We start from the raw sequence: 25,581 nt of genomic DNA, 5'->3' as shown, positions 1-25,581 counted from the left end.
AAAAAAAAAAAAGAGGGAAAAAAAAATCCCAACAAAAAAAACCCAGCTTAGACCCCGCCGGGAGGGAGCCGGGAGAGGTTTGACTCCATCTTCACTCCAACAATAGGGGTGGGAGGGAGCGGGAGGGGTTTTTCAAAGGCTCCCAAATTCTCGCAGACAATAGCAGCCCCCGCCGCCCCCGCCCCCCCCCCAGGACCTACCCGCGGGGCCGGGGGGCGCCGGGCCCCGCTCCGCCATCCCGCCCCCACGTGATCCTAATTACCCCCCCCCCCGGTAATAGCGACACATTCCGGGAGGGATTTGAAGCGGGGGGGGGGGGGGGGGGGGCGTGGGTTGACACCCCCACACACACTTAGGGGCGAGGCCACCTGTCAAGGGAAGACGTGACCCCCGGGGGGGGGAGGAGGTGGGACCCCCGAGGGCTAGGGGGAGTTTCCACATCGATTCTCCGCTTCTTCCCCCCACACCCCGTGGTCGCCCCCACGAGTGGAACCACCTGCGACCCGCGGCCCGGGACACGGCGGGGCTGGGGTCCCGGGCCGGGCTGAGGCACTGGAGGGGCGGTTTGCCGGAATACGGGGATCTTCCTGCACCCCCAGGTCCATCCCGTGTCCCGCGAGTGGGGTGTGCGACCCCCGGGGACATAGATCCCCACGGGGCCGTGCGACCCCGGGGATATGGAACCCACGGGGTCGTGCAGCCCACGGGGCCATGGAACCCCACAGGGTCGTGCGACCCCAGGGGATCGCGCAGCCCATGGAGCCGTGCGACCCCCGGAGCCATGGAACCCCCCGGGGCCGTCCGACCGCCGGGGCCATGCCCTCCCCGCCCCGTGGCGTGCCCCCCCCAGCCCGGCGGCCCTGGGGGAGCGGTGCCGAGGCGGGGCTGGGGGCGGGGGCCCGCCGCCCCCCCGGCCCGGGCGGGGACAAAGGGCGAGTGACCAACGGCTCCATTTCCGGCGGCGGACAATGACCCGCTGCCGCCCCGGCCCGTGGGGGCACAGCGCCGCCCGCCGCCCCGCCCGGGTGCTGTGGGTGTGGGGGGCACCCCCGCCCCCGTACTGGGGTGAGCCGGCAGTGCCCCCCGCGGGCCGCCCCACGGGGAGCTGCCGGGGGGGGAAGCTGCCCGCGGCCGCCCCACGCAGGACTCTCCCCGCGTGGTATCAGTACGGGGCTGGGGGGAGGGCGGGCCACCGTACGGCGGCTGGGCCGCTGGGACCGCGGCGTCACCCGGGACCCCCCGCACCGGACGGGCGCTGCCGGGGAAATCCCGCGTGGGGAAGCCCCGCGCGAGGCCTGCGGCGCCCCCGGGGCTGCCGGCGCTGTCCATGGTGCTGAACCGCACCGGCCCTGTCCAGGGTCCTGCGCGCTGCCCTCCTTTCCTCCCTCTCCTCCCCTCCTCCTGCCCTCCCTCTCCTCCCCTCCTCCTGCCCTCCCTCTCCTCCCCTCCTCCTGCCCTCCTTCTCCTCCTGCCCTCCTTCTCCTCCTGCCCTCCCTCTCCTCCTGCCCTCCCTCCTCCTCCCTCCCCCCCTCCCTCCCCCTCCTCCTGCCCTCCCTCCCCCTCCCCTCCCCTCCCTCCCCCTCCTCCTGCCCTCCCTCCCCCTCCCCTCCCCTCCCTCCCCCCTCCCTCCCCCTCCTCCTACCCTCCCTCCCCCTCCCCTCCCTCCCCCCCCCTCCTCCTGCCCTCCCTCCCCCTCCTCCTGCCCTCCCTCCCCCTCCCCTCCCTCCCCCCCCCCCTCCTCCTGCCCTCCCTCCCCCTCCCCTCCCTCCCCCTCCTCCTGCCCTCCCTCCCCCTCCTCCTCCTCCTGCCCTCCCTCCCCCTCCCTACCTCCCTCCTCCTCCTCCTGCCTGCACGCAGCGGCACCCACACTGGGGGGGTCCAAGCAGCAGCTTCCCCGCAGAGCCTCGCAGCCTCGCCCGACTCCCGCACGTGGGTCTGGGAGGACGGTGAAGGAGGAGGAGGAAGATGGTCTTCCTCTGTGCGGGCACCCCGAGGGCAGGGAGTCAGCAGCTTTAATAATTCCGTGACGCTCATAGGGTGTCACCTCTCCTTTACACTGGTTTTAACGGGGATAGACTGGGTGGGGCAGGAAACAGCACTGGTCTCTTATTCTTAACATCAATCTTGACTCAAGTCACCAAAGCCAACGAGCGTCCCCTGGTCTGCGCCAGGAGTTGAGCAGAATCTGGCTGAGTGCTGCCCGGGGACAGCCCAGGACCCCGGCTCCCACGCGCGACCACAGCCTGGCAGCCCGCAGAGCTCCCTGCCCAGGGAGGGGGCTGTCGGGGGGGACATGGGGCTGGCGACAGGCTTGGCAAGAGGGAAACCACGGTGCGTGTTTTACACCCGCTCACGTTCACACTCCCCCTCTCCCTGCTGGCACCCACGGCTGTCCCGGGTGGGGATGCGCTGCGGGACTGTCCCGATGGGTGTGGGAACCGGGATGCAGCTGGGCCCCTCTCCTGGCCAACGAGGGCCAGGCCCGCGGGTGGCATTTATCCTCGTTCTCTTGATTGCAGGTTAATTGAGGCAAGAGGAAAGAAGGAAGGGGGGAAAACCCAAGACTTGCAGGAGACCCCTTGATGTGGCTCCATTCCTCTTAGCTCATCCCTCCTTCCAGCCTCTCTGCTTCCCCCCTTTCACCCAGGATTTGGGGAGGGCACAGCCCTGTACGTTTTGCTCCCACGCTTCTGCGAGAAAAGCCCACAAGCAACCCCAGCCCACTCGTGGGGGATGAGGGGCACCCAAACAAGCCCTCAGTGCTGGGGCCAAGGTTTGTGGAGCAGCCCTGAGAAATGGCTTGGTCCTTTCTGTCCCTGGAAGGGACATCCTGGTGCCAGTGGTCACACAGCCTGGGGACATTGTCCTGGAGCAGACAGGACACTCTGAGTGGGGTGGGAGGTGGGCAGAGGCATGGGGGTACAGGGGAAGGATGTGGCGAGGAATAAGCCCTTGCCTTCTCCGAAGCAAATCCTTCAGAAAATAATCCACCACTGTGCACCAGCTCCGCCCACCCCAGCCCCTTCCCGATGGATATCAGGGACCAGCGGTCCCCAGAGATGCTTTCCTGTAACTCTATTTAAACTCAGCAGCAAGTTTCTCAGCATCCCTCCATTTCTGCCCATCCTTGGTGACTCGCCATCCAAGTGACACAGTCACATCCCTGAGCACGGCACTTCCAGGCAGCATCCCTTTACATCCCAACCTCTTCTCCCCCAGCTCCAGTGACATAGCCCCGCAGCAGCCACAGCCCCACATCATATTTCTGTGTGTGGTGTATTTGTTTTTGGGGGCCTGTTGAATGGCAAATGTGAAAGGGAAGGGGACTCCTTCCTGTTCTTTCAGAGCTGGTCGCTGTGCCCTGCTTGGCTTCAAGGGAATAGCCGGCAAAGCGGCCGCTTTCACAAATAATGGCTTCATTAGATTGAAAGAAGTGGACAGTGACCTCACTGAAATGGACTTTCTGACCCCTGCTGACCTCTGGCCCTGGCTCTGACAGCCTGTAAATCTTCCCCCTCACGGCACGGCCGGGGCGAGGGCAGAGCCCAGTGCCGGCAGTGCTGCCCGTGGTCCAGCATTGCGGACCCCCACACGGGCAGCACTGCTGCCTGGGGGCTGCCTGGCTCCAGCCAGGTGCTGAGCCCGGCACGATGAGGCCCGAAGGATGTGCAAAGCCCACATTGGTCACAGCTTCAGCAGAGGTGGGGAACCGTGTCCTAGTGGCGCTGCAAACCCCATCGGAGCTGGTCCTGGAGCTGAAGGGCCCTGGGAAATTGTGTTATCGGGGCTGCAGCTCCAGCGCCATGTCCCAGCAGAGTCACCTTCACTGTCAGGAAGGTCCAGCCCAGCTCAAAAGCAGCTTCTGAGCCACTGCCAGGGGAAACTGAGCTCTCTCCCTGCCCAAAAAACCTCCTCCAGCCCCTGCTGAGCCCACCTCCACCTCCCTCCCGTGGGCACAGACCCTTCCCCACAACTCCCGGTGCCTCCTGCCCCCCACCGCACAGCCTTGCCACCCCATCTGCTGGTGGGGAAACTGAGGCACGAGTGGCCAGTGGGTACCCGTGCAATGGGAATCCATGCCAGGTTCTCCCTATCGGCTCAGTGCCCTGTGTTCCCCATCACCCCCCTGCTCCCCCGCACCGCCCCAGTGCTGGCAGCGACCCCCTCGCGTCCCAGCATCACCCGCCTCCCTCCTCCCCAGCCTTGCACGCTCGCTGCTGACCTTTGGCTACGAAGCAATCAATAATGGAGGACACAGTGCCGCCTCCTCCCCCTTGATGGCCCCCCACACCCCGCGCTTGCCCCGTGCCTCTAACAAGCCCGGCTGGGATTCAGGGATGCTCCGGTACCTCCCAGTGCTGGGGACACAGGGCTGGGGGTGCATCGACCTACCAGAGACACAAGCGTGCTCCCAAGGGTGCCCTAACAGGGCACCCCCTTCCCAACACCCCAGAAATGCTCCCCCAGGGCTGCTTTTCAGCTCTGGGGTGTCGGTGGGTGCCCCAGACCTCTGGGTTTGGGGCTCTGGGGTCCCCACAGCAGGGATGGAGCATGGCCATCCTGCTGCCGTCAGAAATGGGGCTCCCCAGGGCATCAGCACCTGACAAGGGAAGGGTGAGGAGCTGCCTGTGGGGTGACCTGAGGGGTGCTCCTGGTGCCAGGCTTCCCCACGGCTCCGCTGCCTTTCGGGTAAGGCAGGAGGGGGTAAAGGTGGGCAGGGAGAGCCCTGGCACGGGGTGATGGGTCACACCCAGATTTGGCAGCTCCTCTTTGCACCCCCAGCTCCGTTTGATACAAGTGCTTGGGCAGGAGCTGATCGATCAGCTGCAGAGCGGGGATTGATCAGGATTTCAGCCCCATACATATTCCTGCTCTCTGATAAAGGGAAATCAATAGCTGAAAGAGATATTCCTTGGAGGCAGCAGAGTTCAGCAGACCAGGGCTCACAAGCCCCCCTAAATCCTTTCCCTCCCCCCCACCCCCCCCGTTCAAGCCTCACTCCCCCTAAGAGCAAACCCAGGCAGTGGGAGAGAAAATTGCTTTGGGGGAGCTAAGCTGGGGGGGGGGGGGGCGGGATGCCCACAGCTAGACCTCACCTCCCAAAGCATCAGCTTACCCTGTATCGTCCTCCTCTCACCGCTGATCTGGCAAAGAGGGTTTTCCTACTTCTCAGGGTGCTAGACACCCCCCATTCAAAGTCCTGGGCAGGGTGGCCCCGGGGAAGCTGAGCTGACTGGTGAACCCACCGCGCATCACCCCCAACCGCCAGCAGCTGCAGCCAGCACTGCCCTGTGCTCAACCCCCTCCCACGTGCTGAGACCTGGAAATTCATTGCAGGTGTGGCCAGAGTGGCACCCTCCAGGTGCCTGTCCCATGGTGACGGGGTGGGGGCACCCAGTGTTCACCCAGGGGGAAACTCTGCCTGCTGGCAGTACAGCCCTGGGTGCCCCTGGGTGCAAATGGGCATAGAGGCTCCACCGCCCCCACAAAATCCAGCCAGGGTGGGGGATATTGGCCAGGGTCAGCCCAGACAGACCCTTCTTACGTCTCTGCTCCTGCCGTGCCTCAGTTTCCCTACCCATAAAATCGGCTTCATGCCCAGGAGCTTGTCAGTGCCTTGAGATCACGTGTGGGGTCATGCCCTGCATCGGCTGCCTTCACAGGGACAAACCCCAGCTCAGCACCACCCTGGGGAGCCCAGAGGCCAGGGTGGCTCTGCCCCTGCCACCGCTGGTGCCCCAAGAGCCTGGGGGACATGGGCAAAGGTCTCTCCCTGGAGCACCCCCATCCCTATGCCCTGCTGCAGAGACCCGATGAGCTCAGTGCACCTTGGCAAGCCACCCGGGTGCCAGCCGGGTGCCCAGACTCAGAGCTGTTTCTTACCAACACCCCGGGGTTATTTTAAGCTCTCGGTCCCTTCCAGGAAACCCCAACTCGAGTGAAGCAAAAAAGACCTAGGGAGTGTTTCCAAAAAGCACCTGCTGCCAGGGCCACCCCCGCCCTGAGATCAACCACAGGCCAAGGGGGACCGGCAGGGAGGCGGTTTGGGGACCCATGGGGCTGCCACCAGCACCCTACGCTGCCAGGAACCCCAGCTCCATGGATGGTCTGGGTGCTGATGCTGGACACCGCTGCCTGGATGCCCACAGCACCCATGGGTGCTGGAGGGTTGAAGGTGGGGGGGATGGATAGGGAGGTGGGGGGTGGGTGTGCAGGTCACACAAAGCGTGAGTGTGCCAGGCCTCAGCTCCGAGCTGCTGCCTCCGCAGATGCTTATCTCGAGCCATGCGAGCAGGCAGAGGAGGTGTGACATTTCGGAGGAGCAGATGCTCAGATGCTGAGCAGTGCTGAGTGGGTGCTGGGTGCTGTGAGCTCGAGGTGCAGACAGGGGCGATGGTGGTGCCCGCTGTCCTTTTGTAGTGCTGGCAGGAAGGAAGCAGGGACATCTCGCTGTGGTTTTGGAACACTTGCTATCTCAGCCTCCTGGTCCCCAGCACCCATCGCTCCCCTTCCTCCTCCTTCCTGCCCAGCTGGCAGGCTGCTGGCCATCACCTGGCTGCTTGCAACACACCCAAAGACACCTGCAAAGCTGTCCCCTGTGCCTCCCTGGGCATCCCATCCCCCCCACATCCCCCCCCAGACCCTGACATCCCCCCCTTGGGCACAGTCACCACCTCCAGCACACTGCCACCCCCTTGGGAGCCCTGTCACCCCCTCCAGCACCCTGCCACCCCCTTGGGGACCCTGCCACCCCCTCCAGCACCCTGCCATCACCTCCAGGCTCTGCAGCTCCTCCCAGCTCTCTGAATTGGGGCGTTCTGGGGTCCCAGGACACACGTCCCTATCCTAGCCCTGCCTCACCCCTCCGCCACCAACCCCAGCGATGTTTCGGTCTCATCTCTAATCCCTTTCAACTGCCTTTCACTTTTCCTTTCCTTCCTCACTGTTACCTGCCCGTTTCCCCCTGCCTGGAGGGAGGGTGGCAGCAGGGACCCCCCTGCAGCCCCCCAGCAGGACTTGGGGTCCGTGGGGCTCCCTCCAGCCCCATGTTCTCCCCTGGGTGCTGAGGCTGAGCCTGTCCTCACAGCCTTTCCCATACTGTGTCCCTCCCTTTGAGCACAGTGACTCAGGGCCCTGGCTCATCCCAGTGTCCCTCCAGTTCCCCCAGCGCCTGGGGAACTGGTTTGCTCCAGGGAGGACCCTCCCCAGCGCTGACTAAATCCTCCCCGTCCAGCCCTGGCAGTGCCGGGGGACGTGGCGGGGAGCTCCTGCTTCCCACAGAGCCATGGCCAGATGGCTCAGCTTGTTTGGCACGTACACACGCTTGCACATGCTTGCACATGCATGCACACACACACACAAACACATTGCACCCATCCCCAGGGATCATAGGAGCCCGTGGGGCTGGGGGGATGCAGGGGTCAGATCCTGCTCATGTACTCAAGGGTCCTGGGGGCTGGGCAGCAGGGCACCCTGCCACCCCCTCCAGCACCCTGCCATCGCCTTCAGGCTCTGCAGCCCCCCCCGCCCCTCCCCCCGCCTCTGTGAACTGGGGTGTTCTGGGGTCCCAGGACACATGTCCCCACCGCCACATGACACCCCTCTGTGTCCCCTTTGCCCGTTCCTGAGGGGACTCAGCTGGTGGCCAGGCAGGAGCTGCTGCCGTTCCCATCTGTGCCCCCGCCCCGGACACTTTCCTTCTGAAGCAAATCAGTGTGGAAGGAGGTTTCTGCCCCCAGACCCCCCCCGGCCACTGCCCACCTGGTTGTGTTTGGTGGTTTCTCAAGCCACCACGTTCCCTGAGAAGGGCACTGGAGGGGACCAGAGGCTCTGCTGGAACTGGGCAGGGAAAAAGAAACCAGCTTTTCCTGGTCTTCCCCAGCCAGGCAGCTTTTTGGGAGGTACTGGAGTGGGTGTGGGACTCATCCCCTCCCCACCGTCACAGGAGCAGGGTGGCCCCTATGGGTCAGAGACCCCACTCTGGAGTGTGGGGCTGGGGCTGCCGTCAGAGCCGGGAGCTGCTCACCCAGCGCTGCATTTCAAAGCGGTAACCGCATTAGCCACCAGTAGGTTTCAGAGTTAACATCCTGTTTAGGGAGAACCATTCATGCGGTCTCAGGCTGTCAGCCAGCCCCATCCGAGGCTGCTGCTGCTCTTTCTGCATGCAGCCAGGGCCGGTGACACCGCCTGGCATATGGCCAAGGTCCCACTGTCCCCATGGTGGGTGACAACGGCACCTCTGCCACCCCATGAGAGCCTGACTGTGTGAGGCTCGGGGCTCTGCTGTGTCCCCATCCCCTCCCACACAGCTCCCAGTGCCACCAGTGCCCTCAGCACTGGGGGGGGGGGCACAGGGTGACCTCCCTTTGCTTTCCTGGGGATGTTGCGGTGTCACCGGTGGTGGCTCCCGACACGGGGCTGTGCCCTGGCAGGGGAGCCAAGTCCCCAGTGGGACTGTGATATCACAAACAAGCCGGTCTCACCTCCTCCTCCTCTTCCTCCCGGTGAGGCGAGGTGGCTGCCCCTCACCTCTCCAAATTTAGCGAAGGCCGCTGAGCCTGCGGGTTTCCTGCTCCTGCTCTCCGCCGCCGCCGAGCCCTGACGCCACCGCAGCCGGGCCTCACCGGTGGCCCTGGCACCAGAGCAGGTAGGAGCCATCATGCTGCCATGTCCCGCAGGGATGTCCCTATGTGCCAGCATCCCTCCTGGCTCTGCCCCTTCCACCTGCCCCCCAGCCCCCAGCTCCCACCGCTCCAGCTGTCGCTGCTCTTTGCCATTTTACTGGGCACAGCATCAGCGGCAGGGGACAGAGCTCCCCAGCACCGGGACACGGTGACATTGGGTCATGTGAGGCTTCACTTGCCAGGCTTGGGCTTCCCCAGCCTGCGCCACAAGCTTGGTTTTTAGGCTTGACTACTGCTACCCCAAAAACAAGCAAAAGGGGAAAAAAAATGCCTGTTTGCCTTCCAGTGGCTGGGGAAGCGGGATGGGCTGAGCGCGCTGCCCTGCCTGGCCACCTCCCAGCCCTGGCTCCGCTCCCTGCCCAGCCCTCGGCTCGTGTTTAGCAGCTTTGGGCAACCCTCCAATGCCATTTTCCCCCCGGCGATGGGTTTTCGTGCTCGGGGTTGGGGTTGGTACCAGGGCGCTGGGTGCCAGCACTGTCCCCAGGGCGCTGGGAAGTGGCCAGGCCCCACACTGCCCTGCCCCTCCGCCCTGCTGGGTCTGGGGGTGCAGGATGGGGCAAGAGCCCCCCCACAGCCTGCTCTGAGCAGTGGCCGGTGCCCCCCCAAGACTGGCTGTGGGGAACCGTGAGAGCATCCTGCAGGACCTGTGGGTCTTGTCACTGCTTGGGAACATCTACACCGGAGGGGACATCTGACAGGCAGCTCTCCTGGAGGGTGAGTACTGACCCTGCTGCTATCGCCGTGGTCTCCCATCACCCCACAACCTCCCTCCTGCCTCTAGCACCTGCAAGGATGCCCTGACCCCCCCCTGCAGCCCCGGGCTCTGCAGGGAGCAGCTTCACTCTCTCTAGACAATGCTGCAGAGGGGAAACTGAGGCACAGCTGTGGTGGGGCAGCATCAGGACAGTGACAACCAAAGAGCCTGCTCTGCAGGCAGGGGGATCCCTGGCCACCCCCCCACCCCAGTTCCAAAACCACCCGCAAACCAAGGGGCTGGGGGTTGAACCCAAAATTCTCCACGCTAAGAGTTGGTGTCTGTGGGATCCAGCCCCATGGTCCTGGTCCCACCTCCTGTCCCCTCCACAGGTCGCCTGGCTGGAAGGGACTCCCGGTCCCCCCTGGCTACCCCCGGTCCCTGTCATGGCACCTGGATGCGCTACGTGACCCCAGACCCCGCAGTCCCCCACCTCCTGCCCTGCCCCAGCAGACCCGGCGTCTGCCTGTGGCCGCTGCCTGCCCACCCCAAGCTCCCCGTGGGGCACGGCCGGGACCCCAGCCAGCACCCACCGCCGCCGCCGTGGCCTCCGTGGCTCAGTGAGGATGTGGGAAGGGGGCTCCCTCTGCCCCGGCTCTCCTGCATTCCTTCCCCCCCTGCTCTTCCTCCCTTCCCTCCTCTGCCTCCTCCCTCCCTTCCCCGGGATGTGGCCTGTTTCTTGCCCCTCATGCCCAGGGGCTGGGGCCAGGCTGCCAGCTCCCCAAAAGGCTCCTGGGCAGAGCCAAGGTCTCGCCAGACACCCCCACCCCCAGAAACAGCCCCTCCCCTGGCAGCTGCCTGCACCCCTGGCCCCACAAACCCGGCAGCGGGTGCTCCTGCCTGGCCAGCAGACACAGCTTTGCTCCTGCTTGTCTTGGGCTTGCCCCCACCTGGCCCCTTGTCCCCAAGCTCCCTGTCCTCCCCCCCAGGCTCCCTGCTGACCCCCTGGCTGCTCCTCTGCCTGCAGCCCCTGATGCCACCAGGGCCACCAGCTGCCGGACCCCCCGCGGGGCTGGACATGGCCCCTTTGCCAGCGTGGCTGCTCTGCACCGAAGATGTCCCCACCAGCAGCGTGGAGGAGGAGGAGAGGAGAGCCGAGGCTGAAGAGCTGCAGGGAGGCACGGAGGGCTGGAGGAAGGAGCCCTTTGGCAGAGCAGAGGCGGCGTCGGCGGGGGTCCAGCCACTCCCCCCACTGCCCAGGGGTCCGAGGGTCCCCCTGGGCAGCCTGCACCCCCTTCTCCTGCCCCAGCTGTGCCTCTGCCCCTGTGGCACCCACTGCTCCCTGCTCCTGCTGGCCCCGCAGCCCGCGCCGCCGCTAGCCCACCTGGGTGACATGGGGACCCCAGTGTCACCTGGGCAGGGCTGTGGCAGTGCCCTCCTCCAGCTGCCACCCTGCCTGTGGCTGTGTGGGACCCTCCTGCCCCACGGGCAGGGTGCTCCCGACCTGCCGAAGCCACCGGTGGGATGTGTCCCTCTTCTCCAAGGGCCTTTCCCCTTCCCCAGCTGCGGGGCAGGAGGGTGCCCACCACTGCCGGGGGGGATGCCCTGCTCTGCCCTGCAGCCCGAGGTGTCCCACCGCGGCGTGACCAAGCCACCTGCCAGCACCCGGCCGTACCCGCCGGGGAAGGACGTTGGCAGGAGCAAGTACAAGTGCAACATCTGCACCAAGAGCTTTGGGCAGCTGTCCAACCTCAAGGTACCTGGGGTGCCCCGGCACCTGCTCCCCCCCCACCCCCGCCCACCCCTCCTGCCTCCCTAGGGTCAGCCCGCACTGGGGACGAGGGACAGTGGTGGTTCATCCCAGCTGGGCTGGCAGGTTGTGGGCTTCTCCCCGTGCCTCAGTTTCCCCACAGCAAAGTGCCCAGCGGTGTGAAGTGCTCTGATCTGGGCTGCAGTTACAGCCCCCCATGCTCCAGCTGTGCCCAGGGGCTGCAGGATGCTCCTGGGGTGGGGGGCTGGGGCAACCCAGACTCCAGGGCTCCCCAGATGCCCCCCCATCGCCCCGTTGCCCCCCCTCCCCCCTCCCCGGCAGGTCCACCTGAGGGTGCACAGCGGCGAGCGGCCCTTCCAGTGCCCCATCTGCAAGAAGTGCTTCACACAGCTGGTACATCTGCAGAAGCACCGGCTGGTGCACACTGGCGAGAAGCCCCACCAGTGCCTGGTAAGCACCCACTGGGTGCTGGGAGGGTGGGGAGGGTCCCAAACCAGCACCCACACCAAGCCCCCCATCCTCTTGCCCCTGCAGACATGCCACAAGCGCTTCAGCAGCAGCAGCAACCTGAAGACCCACCTGCGGCTGCACTCGGGCGAGAAGCGTTTCCAGTGCCACCAGTGCCACAGACAGTTCTCCCAGCACATCCACCTCCAGCTCCACCGGTGCCTACACCACTGCTGGCACCCACCCCCCAGATCCCCGGTCCCCCCCGGCCACCTAGCCCAGGCTGGTGGGTGCTCCAGCCTGGTTGCTGGGTGGCCAGTGCAGAAGGAGGAGGAGGATGAGGAGGAAGGAGGGAGCCGGCCAGGCCAGGCTATGGCACTGCTGCAGGGCTTTGTACTGGGGGAGGTGGGGAAGGGGCTGTCTGGGTGGGCAGAGGTGGATGTGGGGACCCGCCACGGTGTCCCCAGGGAGCAGCAATGTCCCCCAGCAGGGCCTGTCTGAGCTGGGACAGCCCTGTGGGCTGCACAGGGAGGGGGGCTGCCCCCCCAGCCCCTCAGAGCCAGGAGGAGCTGCCACCACCATCCACTGCAAGCCCCAGGCTCCATCAATGCTGCCCCAGCCTTGGGGACAAGGATGGAGGGGGGTCCCCCAAAGTGCCAAGCATCTCCGTGTCCCCAGAGCCCTCGGGGAGGGTGTCCCTCCAGCCAGCCCCTCCTCCCAGGCCATCTGTGCCCCCACCCTGCAGCAGTGTCGCCCCGGGGCTGTGCCTGGAGTACAACACCCCCCCTTTTCCCGGGGAAAAAGCTTTAATTTCTCAGCCCCCCTCAATCTCAGGTGCCCTCCGAGCTCCTAGCATGTCACCCCCACAGCTCCCATGGGGACACAGCTCTGCCCATCCCAGATTTTGTCGGCTCGGTGCCACCACCAAACCCTCCAGGGGTCTGTCCGAGTGTGCCGTGCCAGGGGGGGCATCCCCAGCTCCAATACCTCTGGGTGCTGCTCCCGCATCCTGCTTGCACCCTGAGCACCTCGCTCACCCCCAAAGGATGTGACAGCCCCGGCTGCTGAGGCTGGGCCGGTGGGTGACATCCCTCCCGTCATTTTATTCAATAAACCTTTCTGCCTCTGCAGCCCACCTGCCCTCGGCAGGGCTCAGCCCGGTGCAGCTCCCCAGGGAGGGGCAGGAGGGTCCCTGTGGTCCCCAGGGCATCACCCATCACCGCGGGTGTCCCTTGGAAGGGCGTGGGACATGGGATGGAGCCACTTCTTCCAGTGCTGGAGTGCCACATGGCTCGGGACCAGGGGCTGGTGGCCCTGGAGCCCCCTCCTCTGGGAGTCAAGGGCCTGCTCCCCCCAACGGGGACTTGGGGGGGCTTCAGAGACTCTTCTCCAGCTGGAGTTGGGGACACAGCCCCCGTGGCTGCCCTCAGTGGCGCGTGGCTCCAGCCGGGGGGGTTCACAACCGTGTCCCACCGGCTCCAGCAGGGAGAGGGCAGGGTCCGGCTGACACGCTCCAGCCCCACCACGACCCGACACTTCTCCAGGGCAGCAAAGCCGGTGGGGCAGCAGGTGGGGGACGGCCACACACGAGCCCCCAGCCCCAGCCAGCCCCTGGTCCTGCTGGCCAAGGTGCAGATGGAGCTCAGCTCTGCCTCAGTTTCCCCAGCACGTGAGTGGTGGCACCCAGAGCTGGGTGGCCCCGGGCACCCCAACCGGACCTGAACTGCGGCCACTTGCACTGGGCTGGCGGTGGCCAGGGAGGCTCCCAGGCTGGGCCAGCAACTGGGAGTGGTGGCCCTGGGGTGAGTCTGGCACCGCAGCGGGGCACCTGTGGGTGCTGGGGAGGAGCGGGAGGGCAGGGCAGGGATACAGGGCGGGTGATGGCTCTGCTGTCACTCCAAGCCCTGCCGGGAAAGGGCCTTGCACCCCGGGGTCAGGTCTCCTGCGGTGGCCCAGAGCTACTGTGACCCCACTCTGTCCCCTAGCCGGCATGAAGCCCATTGAGACCCCCAGCTCTCCGAGACCTGGGAGACCTCCCAGTACTAGGAGCCTCCTGGGAATGTGCTGCAGTGCTGGGGGCTCCGTGTGGGACCCCCATGTAGCTGATTAATCCGCATGCAACCCCACAGCCCTGGGGACCCCCAGCCCCTCACCACAGTGTGTTGGGACCCCACTAGCCCCATGGCCCAGCTGAGCCCGGCTGACACAGTGCCCTGGTGGGCTGGCTGCAGGTGCAGGGACACAGCTGGTCGCTGAGATCCCCTCCAAGGTTACCATCGCCCTCACCAAGATGGGTGGTGGGGAGGGGGTGGCTGGGCAGGGGTCTGAGGGGCCCAGAGCCACCCAGGCCAGCCAGGCTCCCTCCCGGCGCTGCTGAGTCGGAGGAAACGGAGGAGCTGGGTGCTGGGGAACCAGCCTGACCGGCTCCCCGGCTGTCAGCACCTGAGGAATGCCAAACCTCCGCTGCGCCAGGGCTGGGTGCTGAGGGCTGGGTGCTGAGGGCTGGGTGCTCGGCGGGTGACTCTGCCGGTCCGCCCAGCTGTGGCGTGCAGGGAGCAGCACCCCCAGCCCCGCTCGGCACGGCACAGCACAGCACAGCACCCCACTCGCCACCCGGCTGGCACAGCGGGACCCTCGGCCAGCAGGTAGGTGGGGGTGCAGGGTGGGAGGCCCCCAGGCACAGGGTGCTGCCTGGGCTGGCCCCGCTTGCACGGGTGCTGGTGGAGAGGGAGGCTTTGCAGTGCTGGGAGCCGGAGGTACTGGTGCTCCTGTCCTGCCTGGACCCATGGGATGCTGCCCGGTGCCTGGACCCATGCCCCAGCTTGGGGGGTGCTGGGATGGGTCCCTACTGCTCCAGAGATTGGCACCGGCCAGGGAGGGGGGACAGGGCTGGGAGGTGGGGGCTGAGCCTGGCTCTGCCCCTCTCACCTTCAGTCCCCAGATTTGGGGGGCTGCTGGGGTTGTAACCCTGCTCCTGCCACCGAAGCACATCCCCAGAGCCACAGGAACAAGCTGGGGCTTCTCCACCTCTGGTGGCTTTGCAAGCCGGGCTGGGGGCACAGTGGGGCTCCCGCAGCACCCCTGTCCCCCTCCTCCCCACAGGGCACACGGCTGCCCGTGGCACAGCTCGGCAGGGGGGACGCAGGGGCAGGAGGGGAGGTGGCGGATCCCCTGCCCTGGTTATGAACCCCAGCCTGCACAGCAGCCACACAAACCAAGCCCTGATTTTCCCGAAGGCGGCAGGTCCGCTCTCACCCCGTGGCGATGGGGCTCAGCCCGGTGTGGCCGGAGGCTCGGCTTAATCCGTGGTCACCGGCTCAAAGGCACCTGCAGCTGCTGCCGTTGGCCTCTGTGTCTCTTCTGAATATTAGATGGCACCTTGCACCTTTTACTTGGGTGCTGGAAGACCTGGGCTGGGTGCTGGGAGACCCTTTGGGTGATGGGAGGCAGCAAACGAGCTGAGCGGGCTGGCTTGGCTCGGCCAGGGGGGGATTAATTAACTGTGCCGGGTGCCCTGGTGTGGCAATTCCACCGGGATCCAGTGCGGCATGTCCTGGCGGGCAGAGATGGCTGGCACGAGCAGCCGGGAGGTCACAGGGTCTCGCCCTTGTGTCCTTGTATCCTCATGTCCTTGTGTCCTTGAGCAACCATCACAGTAGGAAATATTTTGGTGAAAAAATGGGGTTCTGGGGCAGAGCAGGGCTCCGGGGTGAGCTCCTTTCCCAGGGCCGCTGGGGCACCGGGCAGCCCGGCACGGCACCGGGTGCTGGATCCAGCTGCAGGGATGGGATGGGAAAGACAGACCTGGAGATCTTTGGAAATCTGGCTCCAGGCAAGAGGCAGCCGTGATGCTGAGTCAGCAGCTCCCGCCTCCCCCCAGCACCCCAGCGCTGTGCAGAGCCGGCGTCCCTGTCCCGGTGCCACCCCGGGGCCACGGGCACGGCGGAGCCGGGCACTGCCAGCGAGCGCTTGAGAAACCAGCGCTGAGGCAAACCCGGGGTGCAACCAGGTGCCAGGCGGCTCCGGCTCCCGCCCCGGTGGGATGGCAGTACGGCAGGGCAGAGAGGGGCCACGGCCCTGCGCAAACTGCACTGCCCTGGCACGAGGGTCCCCATGTGCCACCGCAGAGCCCCAGACTCGGGGTGCTGGGGGTCCCTCCAGCCTGACCCTGCTCTTGGCTGTTTGCCTTGATACCCATCTTGACCCTGGCAGGTTTAAGCAGCTTTTCCTCCGCACTGGTGAGTGCACCCATCCTGCTTCCACTGGCAGGTGCTGTGGCCCTGGGGACCCAGCTGTGGCCCCGGGGACCCAGCTGTGGCTTTGCCCATGCAGATGTGGCTTTGCCCATGCAGATGTGCGGTCCCGCCCAGGCTGGTCCCAGCCTCGAGCGGCGCTGGCTGTCCCAGACGAGGTCTCATTGCCTCCTGGAAAATGACACAAACTCTTCCTATCTGTACTGGAAAGACCTGCCGGGCCAGGGAGAGCAAGACGCAGAGGGCGCATGGCAGGCTGGCAGAAGGGGCAGGCAGCTGCCTGCACCCAGCACTTCTCTGCCTGTCCCCAGCCTCCTCGACCCCCCTTAGGGACTGGTAAAGCCCAACTGGTGGAGGGAGCTCAGCCCCAGGTAGTGCAGGATGAGACCCATTTCCAAGGTGTCACCCAGGAAAACCAGCCTAAGGAGTGGCTGTGCAGGGAGGTGTCCCCATCCCTGGCCAGGAGACCCCAAGCTCAGCCTGTCCTCGGGGCTGAGCCTGAAGCCCCATCCCTGCCGCTGTCCCTGTAGCCGGGCGGTGACACCAAACAGGTCCTAATTGGGAGATGCCGAGATGCTGGAGCGCTTCCGGCTCCCTCCCCGGCACCTGCTGCGTCAGCTGCTTCCCAAACCCAGCAATAAAACCCTTCTGGGGCAGGGACGCAGCCACGGCACAGCGACGCCTCCACCGGCATCCCCCCCAGCCAAGGCGGCGTGGGTGTCCCTGTCCCCTGCCCTGCGCCCCAGGGACCCCAGCGATGCCCATCCTGCAGCACCGAACACAAGGGTGCAGGAGCTGAGCGCCGGGTACCACCTTGGGTCAGGGTGCAAGTGCCGGGTGCCTAGCGCAGCTCCTTTTCTCCTGCCGATGGGGCTGCAGAGGTGGATGGAGCCATCCCACCTTTGCCGTGCAGTGGCAGGGAAGGGTCAAGAGAAGATGCTGCTCAGGTCCCCACCTCCTCCTGCAAACCCCACAGCTGCCCCAGCCCTCGTCCTGGTCCTGGCCAGGGCCCTTTCCCCCCCCCAGAGCAGCTTCCCTGTTGATTTTTGGGCTTGTTTGTTTGCTGCATTTGCTGACTCGGCGCAGCCCTGCTGCCCGCCTGACTCATCCCGCAGCTTGGGGCATGGCACGGCTCGGGGAACAGCACGGCCGGGCCGGATCCTGCACGCTCACCTGTGTTGTGCCAGCCCGCCGGGCTCTGCCAGAGCCCACCCAGGTGGCACGGCAGAGCTCCCCACCATCCCTGCTGGATGCAGAAGTGTTGGCACAGGCAGGAGAGGGGCCCACAGTGCCCACCACATCCTGCACGTGCCAGGATGGATGATGTGAGCACCCTGAGAATTGCAGAGAGACCCAGAGCCACCTCCTATGCTCCTGGGAACCCGCAAAATGTCCTGCAGGATCAGAGGGAGGCGTAGGGGGGCTTTAGGGTCTGGCTTGGGGTCCAGGGCTGGTCCCCCAGGGTGGTTTCTGCTCAACTCTCCCAGCATCTTCCTCTCCATGCAGCTCTGCCAGCCCCAGCGCGGCAGCCGCGGGGGCCGAGCCCGGCAGCGCGGGGTGTTGCGGGGCCGTGGCAGCCCCCTCCCCAGACCCCCAGCATGGATCCGCCCTTGCGACACACCAAGGCCAGAGGCTTCGTCTCCAGTGCGGAGCTGAGCATGAAGCAGGCAGCGGCGGGTGCTCCGGGGACCGAGGGCAGGTCCCGCTTCCAGAAGGTCTCGCTGGTGTCGCGGCGGCTGGAGAGCGCGGGGAGCACGCGGGGCCGGGACGGGAGCCCCTCGCGCGTGTCCCTCCTGCTGCAGGCCTGGGAGAGGGAGATCGTGGAGCAGACGGCGTCCGGCCCCGCCAGCCTGGCACACCGGGAACGCTCGTCCTCCATCAACCTCCTCAAGGACTTCACGGCGCACGGCCCCATCTTCTCGCAGGTGTATTCCCCCACACAGAAGCCCCGGCGGCAGGATGAGAGGGGGAAGACGGGGGCCGGTGGCGGCAGCGATGGCATCCCCCCGCCGGTGGGTCCCCCCCGTGAGATGCCTGTGCACAGGGAGAGCTACGTGCATGGCACCCTCCTCCCCACCCGGCCTGCCGAGTGCCTCACGGGGGGTCCCGGTAAAGGTCCTGGTGCCCCATGCGCGGCCGAGCCTGGCTGTACCCCTGCCCTGCCCAGGGCCAGGCACGTCACGGTGCTGCGGACGGGCAGGGATGCAGCCAGGCTGGAGCCGGGGCTGGCAGAGGGAAGGGGAGCCCCAAACGGGATGCGCAGCACTGCCGGTGCCACAGTGGCCCTGCCGCAGCTGGAGAGCCGCAGGCAGGACGGCAGCGGCTTTGCTGGGGCCGCGGTGGGCACCGAGAGCTCACCGGGCACCGCAGAGGCCACTGGGCTCCTGGCCGAGGGATCCCCCGGGGAGAAACACTTGCCGCAAGCTGAAGCCACGCTGGATAACGCAACCCCAAGAGACAGCGACAGGCCTGGGGACCCACAAACCAGTATAACCAGCTCCCCGCAGTGTCCCTCGGCAGGCACCAGTGGCCGGGCTGATCCAGCTGGTGCGGGAGAGGGAAGCATGGCAGACGGGGACGGCACCATTTCAGCCACGCCATGGAGGACAGAGCGCCCCTCGGGAGCTGGCAGCATGCCCGAGGACCCCTCCTCGGAGGCAAGCAATGGTCCATCTGAAGCACCAGCATCTCCAAAGGCTGAACTTGAGTTGGAGGGGGGTGAGACAACAGAAGAACCCCAGGGCATGGCCCAAGAGCCTGAGAGCAGCCCAGAGCCCCCTGCTGAGCCCCCAGCCCCTGACACCCCAGCTGAGACCTCCCCTGATGCAACCGAGGAGGACCCTGAGCTGCTGGTGGACATGGAGATCTTTGTGGACACGCTACGCAACATGGAGCCCTCGGAGATGCGGAAGGCGCCCAAAGCCCCACGCCAGCCCCGGCCATCATCGCTGGGCCGCTGTGCCGCTCTGCCCCCCATCCACGAGGACCGCGTGGCTCCCCGCGCCCCCATCTCCCTGCCCGAGGCCCTGCGCGAGCTGCTGACGCGGGGCCCGCCGGGGCGGCAGGAGGAGAGCCTCGAGGAGGAGGTGGAGATTGAGAACCCCTACCTGAGCCCCAGCGAGCGGGCGCTGGCCGGGACCCCCCGTGGGGAGCCCAGGGACGGTGTGGCTGGTGACGGCTGGGCGGAGGAGGGCTCGGTCCTGGGGACACTGAGGCAGGTGGGAGCAGAGGAAAAGGTCAAACCGGTGGCCGGGGGCTTGGCCGAGGGGAGCGTGCTCTTCCGAGGGAACGTTCTCAAGGGCATGGCACTGCTCTCCCACTTCTTGGAGCACCGGGCGACGGCGGCTGACGAGAGCAAGCCCTACTCACGCTTGGACAACAGCGTGCTCTACAGCCGCTTCGTCTCCCCCAGCACCACCCCGCTTGAGCTGCCCGGCAGGGATGCTGGGGGCACGGGCTCCCCCATCCCTGGGGACCACAATGGGCTGGGCCCTGGTGATCACCTCAGCCCCAAGATGGCCATGCTGGAGGCCCCGGGACCTGGCTCCATCCCTCCTGTCACTGAAGAGCCAGATGGCACCGTGGCCCTGTGCCCCGCTGATGTCCTGGTGAGTGCATCCCGCAACGTGCCACCTGGGGAGACGCTCTGCCTGCCGGGGCACACAGGGAGGTGGCGGGGCCTGAACCCTGGAGCATCTTTTCCTGTTGCCAGCACATGGCTTGTGCTTCCCATCAGAGAGGCCACAGGGTGAAAGCCCCTGGTGCGATGGGAGGGTACTGGGATGGGTGATGGAGGGTACTGGGATGGGTGATGGAAAGGTACTGGGCAAGTACCAGAGTGGGTGACAGGAGGGTACCAGGTCAAGTGATGGGAGGGTGCCACCATGAGTGCTGGGAGGGTCCTGGGGCAGGCGGGGAGGCTGAGCCCCAGCAGTGCAGGAATGCTCGAGGTGTGGCTGCTCGGGGCGGTGGGAGGGTTTGGCAGACGCCAGACGCGAGGCTGCGGCGGCAGCTGCGGCTTCCTCGGGCTGTGGGGAGATGGCTGGTGCAGCTGATGTCCCTCTGCGCTCCTCACGCGCCTGCCCCCTTGGGTTTTTGCAGCAGGAGGACAAGGAGGGCTTCAAGAAGATCAACACGAGACCTGGCAAGGTACAGGGTTGGGCTGGGCTGGCTGGGGCATGGTGCGATGCGGTGCGGTGCGGTACGGCAGCACCTCTTCACTCTGTCACCCCTTCCCAGATCATCCTCTTCTCCGAGGCTGGCTTCGCAGGCCAGAAACGGGAGATTTGGGGCGACATCCCCGACGCCACGTCCTGGGAGCTCTCGCAAACCATCTCCATCCGGGTCATCCGAGGCGGGTAGGGGACAGCAGCAAGGCGAGGGCACATGGGGAGGCCATGGAGGGAGGGCTTAGCCAGGGCTCATGCGCTCCCTGTGCCGGTGACGGCAGCTGGGTCCCAGCCTGGGCTTCAGGAGTGACTGTCCTGCCAGCACTAATTACTGCGGCTGCGATCCAGCATCGCGGTGGTGGCAGGATGTCCCCACCCACGGTCTGCCCCAAGGCTCCTGATGGCTGTGGGGCAGCAGATAAAAGCAGGATTTCCCCCCTTCTGTTCCCACTCCGCTGCCAGGTGGGTGATGTACGAGAAGCCACGGTTCCACGGGCGCAAGTGTGTACTGGCCGAGGGGGACGTGGAGATCGACAACCCCTGGACGGCGTATGGGCAGAGCGGGCAGCCCCACGGCAGCCGGCCCTTCCGCATTGGCTCCTTCAAGAGGGTGGTGCGGGTAAGCCCAGGGACCCCCCAGCCACCCACTCACCCGCCAAGGTGGGGGTGCCGGACCCCCATAACACTGCTCCGCCCTATGCCAGGATTACCGCACCCCTGAGATCAGCCTCTTTGCGGAGGAGAACGGCGAAGGCGCCCGGTTGAAGTTCACCGGCTCAGCTGAGGACACCCGCACACGGGGCCAGGCACTTGCTGCCGCCTCCATCATCGTCCACTCGGGCCTGTGAGTGGGACCGTGGGGACGGGTGGGTGCCAGATGGGCTCCAGCACGGGCTGGAGCAGGGCGTGATGCTTTCTGCCGCTTCCCCAGGTGGCTGGTTTACTCCAAGCCTTTCTTCGACGACGACCCCTATGTTTTGGAGCCAGGCGGGTATCCTAATTTAAAGGCTTGGGGAGCAAAGGACCCATCCATCTGTTCCATGCACCCTATCAGGCTGGTGAGTGCTGGTTACTGGGGCGCTGGGGCCATATCCAGCCCCGGGCACGACAGGCAGGAGCATCTCCCAGCAGTTTCCAGTTCCCGTCACTGAATGTTGGTGTGGAAATGTGCCAAGCGTGGCTCTGGGATACGCTCCTGAGCGTTGGTGGTGAGGGAAAGCAATAAAACAAAGTCCAAAAAAGCTTGGTCTTGAATGAAAACGACCCAAAAACCAGCTCAGGCTTTGAAGGGGTGGGGGGGGAATGGGACGACCCTACATCATCCCCTCCTGCTGCCACAGCCTCACTGGGGCTCCTTCATCTTCCAGGGCTGCCCCGTCGTGGAGAGACCCGGCGAGCCGCAGGTGAGTGCCCGGGCAGTGCCCGGCGAGGCTGCGGGGCCGGGCTGGCTGCGGTGCTGTGCTCACCCCGCCGTGTCCCCAGGTGCTGATCTACGAGGCTGCGGGTTTCCAGGGCCGCAGCTTCACCATCAGCCGAGACATCTACGACCTGAAGCACCTGCCTGGGCCAGCACTGCCCACCGTGGGCTCCCTGCACGTCCTGGGTGGCTGGTGAGCGGCGTGGGGTGGGCAGGGCTGGCATCCCGGCTGGAGCAGGGTGGGAAGGTGACGGTCACCCCCGGGAAAGGGCTTGCAGGAGCTGCCTGGGGCTGTGGGATGGCCGCGGGCAGCTTGGGGGACAGGGTGGCCCTGGAGCCGTGGGGGTGGTGGCCCCATGTCCCGGCACGTGGAAATCCTCTGGAGAGCCGACTGCCTGTGTCTGCCTGTGCCACAGCTGGGTCGGCTACGAGAAGGAGGGCTTCCGCGGCCACCAGTACCTGCTGGAGGAAGGGGAGTACCAGGACTGGAGGCAGTGGGGCGGCTACAGCAAGGAGCTGTTGTCCTTACGGCTGATACGGACGGTGAGGGCAGGGGTAGCGGCATCACTTGGGGATGGACCCTGTGTGGGCAGAGAGAGCCAGAACCCCCAGACCCATCCTCATCCCCCAAAGAGAACCTTCCGTGCCTGCGCCAGGCAGCCGGGATGGCCTGAGATCTCCCAACCTCATCACACGTAGAGGTCCGGGTGCCCAGAGCTGCTCCCACCCCCCTGGGCACCCTGAGGCCAGGCAGGACCCTGGCTGTGCGTGTGGAGAGCGCCCGGCCTGCAGCCCCTTCCCCCTGACAGACCGAGGGGCTCGGGGGGGTCCTTCTCCCCACAGGACTTCTCCCACCCGGCGCTGGTCCTCTTCGAGGCCATGGACTTCGAGGAGGGCCCCAGCGTGGAGCTGAGCGAGGCGCTCCCCGACACGCAGCTGGCCGGCTACGGCACCGTCACCCAGTCCATCCACGTGCTGAGCGGCGTGTGAGTGTGGGGATGGGGGAGAGGGGGGTCAGAGGGGACAGATAAGGGGGGGCTGAGCCAGCACCCACATTTTCCCGGCAGGTGGGTGGCCTACGAGGGCACCAACTTCTCGGGCGAGCAGTACATCCTGGAGAAGGGGGTGTACCGCAGCTGCGAAGACTGGGGCGCCACGGATTGCTGCATCGCCTCGGCGCAGCCCATCCTGCAGGTGAGAGCTCCGCACTCCCCCCTTCGCCGTGGGACCCCCCGGTGCCACCACACACCGGGCTGGTGGGGGCTGGACCGGTCCAAGGTGCCAACCAGCCCCCGTCCATCTGCTTCCAGGTCGGGGAACACAACCTCCATTTCGTCTCCAAGGTCAGGGGCAGCGGATGGGGAGGGGGATGCGCCCCCCGGGGGATGCAGCCCCTTGAGGAGTGGTGGCATCTTGCCCCCCTCACTGAGCCCCTCTGCTCCCCAGATCCTGCTCTTCTCAGAGCCTGAATTCTCTGGGGATCATGTCACCTTCGAGGAGGACCAGGACGCCCTGCCCGCCACCTTCATCCCGCGCTCCTGCAGAGTCCGCGGGGGCAGGTAGGGTGTCCCGCAGGCACCCTGGGGGCTCCCCGGGAGGGAGGGTGGGTGGGATAAGGGGTGCTGGGGAGCCACAGGAGGGATGGATGCGCACCAGGACGGCCACGTCAGCCCAGGCACGCTCCTCCCCGCCAGCTGGATCCTGTTCGACGGGCAGGCCTTCGCCGGCGAGCAGCACGTGCTGTCCGAGGGCGAGTACCCCACGCTCAGCGCCATGGGCTGCCTCTCCTCCACCACCATCCGCTCCTTGAGGAAGGTCCCGGTGGTGAGTACCAGCCCCTCCTTCCCTTCCCACCAGCGCTGGCGGCACAAAAAACCCCAGGAACCTTTTTCCTCTGCCACGGGTGCCCCCAGTCCTGGCTCTGTGTGGCCTTGGAGCCCTTCTGCACCCATGGGTGCTCACTCCTCCTGCCTCACCTCTTCCCCCATCCCACAGTTTTTCTCGGAGCCCTCCATCTTCCTGCACGGGCTGGAATGTTTCGAGGGGAAGGAGATCGAGCTGAACAACGAAGTGCGGAGCCTCCAGGCAGAGGGTTTCAACAACCACGTGCTGTCGGTGCGCATCAAAGGCGGGATGTAAGTGAGCCCCAGCCCTGCTCTCACCCGCCCCGGCTGGTGGGTGCCATCTACCCACCCAGGGGTGACCGTGCCCTGCCCGTCCCACCCCATCCTGCCCCATCCCCCACAGCTGGGTGCTGTGCGAACATGGTGACTTCCGAGGGCGCCAGTGGCTGCTAGACTGCACCGAAATCACCAACTGGCTGACGTACAGCGGGCTGCAGCACGTGGGATCCCTCTACCCCATCCGCCAGGTGCGTGCCACCCTGCGGGAGGGGACAGGGTGCTGGCACCCGATGGGGTGAACCCCAAAACCCCAGGGCAGGCAGCTCACGAGGCGCTGAAGAGCCGCCAGTGCCGATGGCTGGGAGGAGGATGAGTGGCTCCAGCTGAGCTGGGGGAGGGAGGAGGGCACAGCCCAGGCGCTGCTGGCAGCTTCGGCCCATGAAAGGTGCCACCAGCCCAGCACTGTCACCCTGATCCCTGTCCCCTGCCCTGGGAGGGGCCCCTTTGGTGGCAAAATGCTCCCCACGAGCAGGGACCTTGCGCAATGCCCCGGCATCCCAGCCCGTGAGCCCTGCCTGTGCCAGCTACCAGACAGGCCAGGGCCACAGCCATCGCCCTGGGGAGAGGCAGGGACTGCTCGGGGGAAGGGGGGACAGGGAGGACCCTTTGGGCAGCCACCCCAGGGGACCATGGTCCTCCCTTCCCTAAGCCACAAGCTGGGTGAGGTCCCTCCTCAGCCAGCTGTGGCTGGCGGGGCCGGAGGCACAGGCAGCAGGGTTTTTAGGTGCAAAAAAGGTTTTTCTCTTTGCAGAGACGGATCTATTTCCGTATCAGGAGCAGGGAGCTGGAGCTCTACCTCATGGTCCCCGATGATGTGGAGGACATGAAAGCGGGGCGGGTGGTGGTCTCCAGCCTGAGCGAGCAGAGCAGCTCTGTCTGGTACTACGAGGATGGGCTGATCAAAAACCAGGTCAGGGTTGATGTGTGATAGCCAGAACGGCAGAGGGGACCTGGGGGAGCCCCTGGCAGGACCCCTGCTGGGATACCCGCCACCCCACAGCAATCTTTTAGGGTCTGTAACAGCTTTTCCCAGCATCTGACCGCAGCCTTGTCCCCACAGAACAGTTCATTCACTCCTCCCTACATCTCCCCTGGAGATGTGAAGGCATCCCTGCCTTTCCAGAGGAGTTTTTGTCACCCTAATCATCCCCACCTCTCACCAAGGGGTTTTCCTGCTCATCCCACCCCAGAACCAGCTGCACCTTCAGGGAAACCCCTCTGAGCTCTGAGCCTTTGTGCTGGGCGGAGACGATGGGAGAAAAGTGGGCTGACCCAGCCACCACCACTCCTTGCAGGTGGCCCCCAACATGAGCCTGCAGGTCATCGGGCCAGCCGGGAAGGGCGCGAAGGCTGTGCTCTGGTCGGAGACCCGGATGCCACGTCAGACCTGGAGCATCGATTCTCAGGGACGGATCCACAGCCAGATGTTCGAGGACATGATCCTTGATATAAAGGGTGAGGCCTTGGTGCCGGCACAGGGGCTGCTTTTCCAGGGACGCCCCAAAACAGGGTGTTTGGCCACGAGATGGGGCACCCACCCCTTCACCACCATCAGGAGCAGGGTCTGCCCTCCTGAAACCCTCCTGTTGCTCCACAGGTGGCAGATCCTACGACCGGGACCACGCCATCGTTTGGGACATGGCTGAGGAAAGACCCACACAGATCTGGGACATACAGGTGCTATGAGGGGGCGGCGTGCGGCCCTCACACTCAGAAGTGTCATTGGGGCAGGAGGGGGACACTCTGCCAGTGTCCCTGCACCGGGACGGGAGGCCTCCTACCCCACGCACACCGCATCCCAAACACCCCTGTGCCATGGCTGCTGGCGTGAAGGGTGCCCACCATCCCCTCCGTCACGAGGGGGAACCACACCACCCCCCTCCTCGGGCTCATGAAGGACCCCACGGACACGACCGGTGCAGAACCCTCCGGAGAGCAGCAGAGCCCCCTCCTCACCAGCTTC

The 25,581-nt window shown here is 65.9% G+C and overlaps 2 protein-coding genes across 2 annotated transcripts; both read left to right on the top strand.

The window, feature by feature from the left end:
• The first annotated feature begins 10,978 nt into the window (after positions 1-10,978).
• Positions 10,979-13,590, top strand: ZNF683 (zinc finger protein 683). The gene is made up of 4 exons (XM_040585633.1): positions 10,979-11,134; positions 11,471-11,599; positions 11,684-11,989; positions 13,582-13,590. The coding sequence occupies exons 1-4, from the start codon at positions 10,979-10,981 to the stop codon at positions 13,588-13,590; spliced, it is 600 nt and encodes a 199-aa protein (XP_040441567.1).
• Positions 13,591-17,447: 3,857 nt separating this feature from the next.
• Positions 17,448-25,304, top strand: CRYBG2 (crystallin beta-gamma domain containing 2). The gene is made up of 20 exons (XM_040585632.1): positions 17,448-17,958; positions 18,130-19,457; positions 19,951-19,998; positions 20,089-20,207; positions 20,481-20,637; positions 20,723-20,862; positions 20,950-21,076; positions 21,386-21,421; positions 21,501-21,628; positions 21,852-21,978; positions 22,279-22,421; positions 22,503-22,629; positions 22,746-22,778; positions 22,882-22,994; positions 23,130-23,259; positions 23,431-23,570; positions 23,683-23,806; positions 24,370-24,528; positions 24,914-25,073; positions 25,216-25,304. The coding sequence occupies exons 1-20, from the start codon at positions 17,448-17,450 to the stop codon at positions 25,302-25,304; spliced, it is 3,939 nt and encodes a 1,312-aa protein (XP_040441566.1).
• Positions 25,305-25,581: the final 277 nt, after the last annotated feature.

This window comes from Falco naumanni, chromosome 3 (genome assembly GCF_017639655.2).
Source record: "Falco naumanni isolate bFalNau1 chromosome 3, bFalNau1.pat, whole genome shotgun sequence".
Taxonomy (NCBI): domain Eukaryota; kingdom Metazoa; phylum Chordata; class Aves; order Falconiformes; family Falconidae; genus Falco; species Falco naumanni.
This window is presented reverse-complemented; position numbering and strand designations above follow the sequence as displayed.

Excerpts from the sequence above, each read along its gene's own strand:
- CRYBG2 (XM_040585632.1), top strand. The coding sequence starts at position 17,448 with ATGGATCCGCCCTTGCGACACACCAAGGCCAGAGGCTTCGTCTCCAGT. Across the intron at positions 19,999-20,088 it reads TCAACACGAGACCTGGCAAG|ATCATCCTCTTCTCCGAGGC; the intron begins GTACAGGGTTGG and ends ACCCCTTCCCAG. Across the intron at positions 21,629-21,851 it reads CTGCACGTCCTGGGTGGCTG|CTGGGTCGGCTACGAGAAGG; the intron begins GTGAGCGGCGTG and ends CCTGTGCCACAG.
- ZNF683 (XM_040585633.1), top strand. The coding sequence starts at position 10,979 with ATGCCCTGCTCTGCCCTGCAGCCCGAGGTGTCCCACCGCGGCGTGACC. Across the intron at positions 11,135-11,470 it reads GGCAGCTGTCCAACCTCAAG|GTCCACCTGAGGGTGCACAG; the intron begins GTACCTGGGGTG and ends CCTCCCCGGCAG. Across the intron at positions 11,600-11,683 it reads AGAAGCCCCACCAGTGCCTG|ACATGCCACAAGCGCTTCAG; the intron begins GTAAGCACCCAC and ends TTGCCCCTGCAG.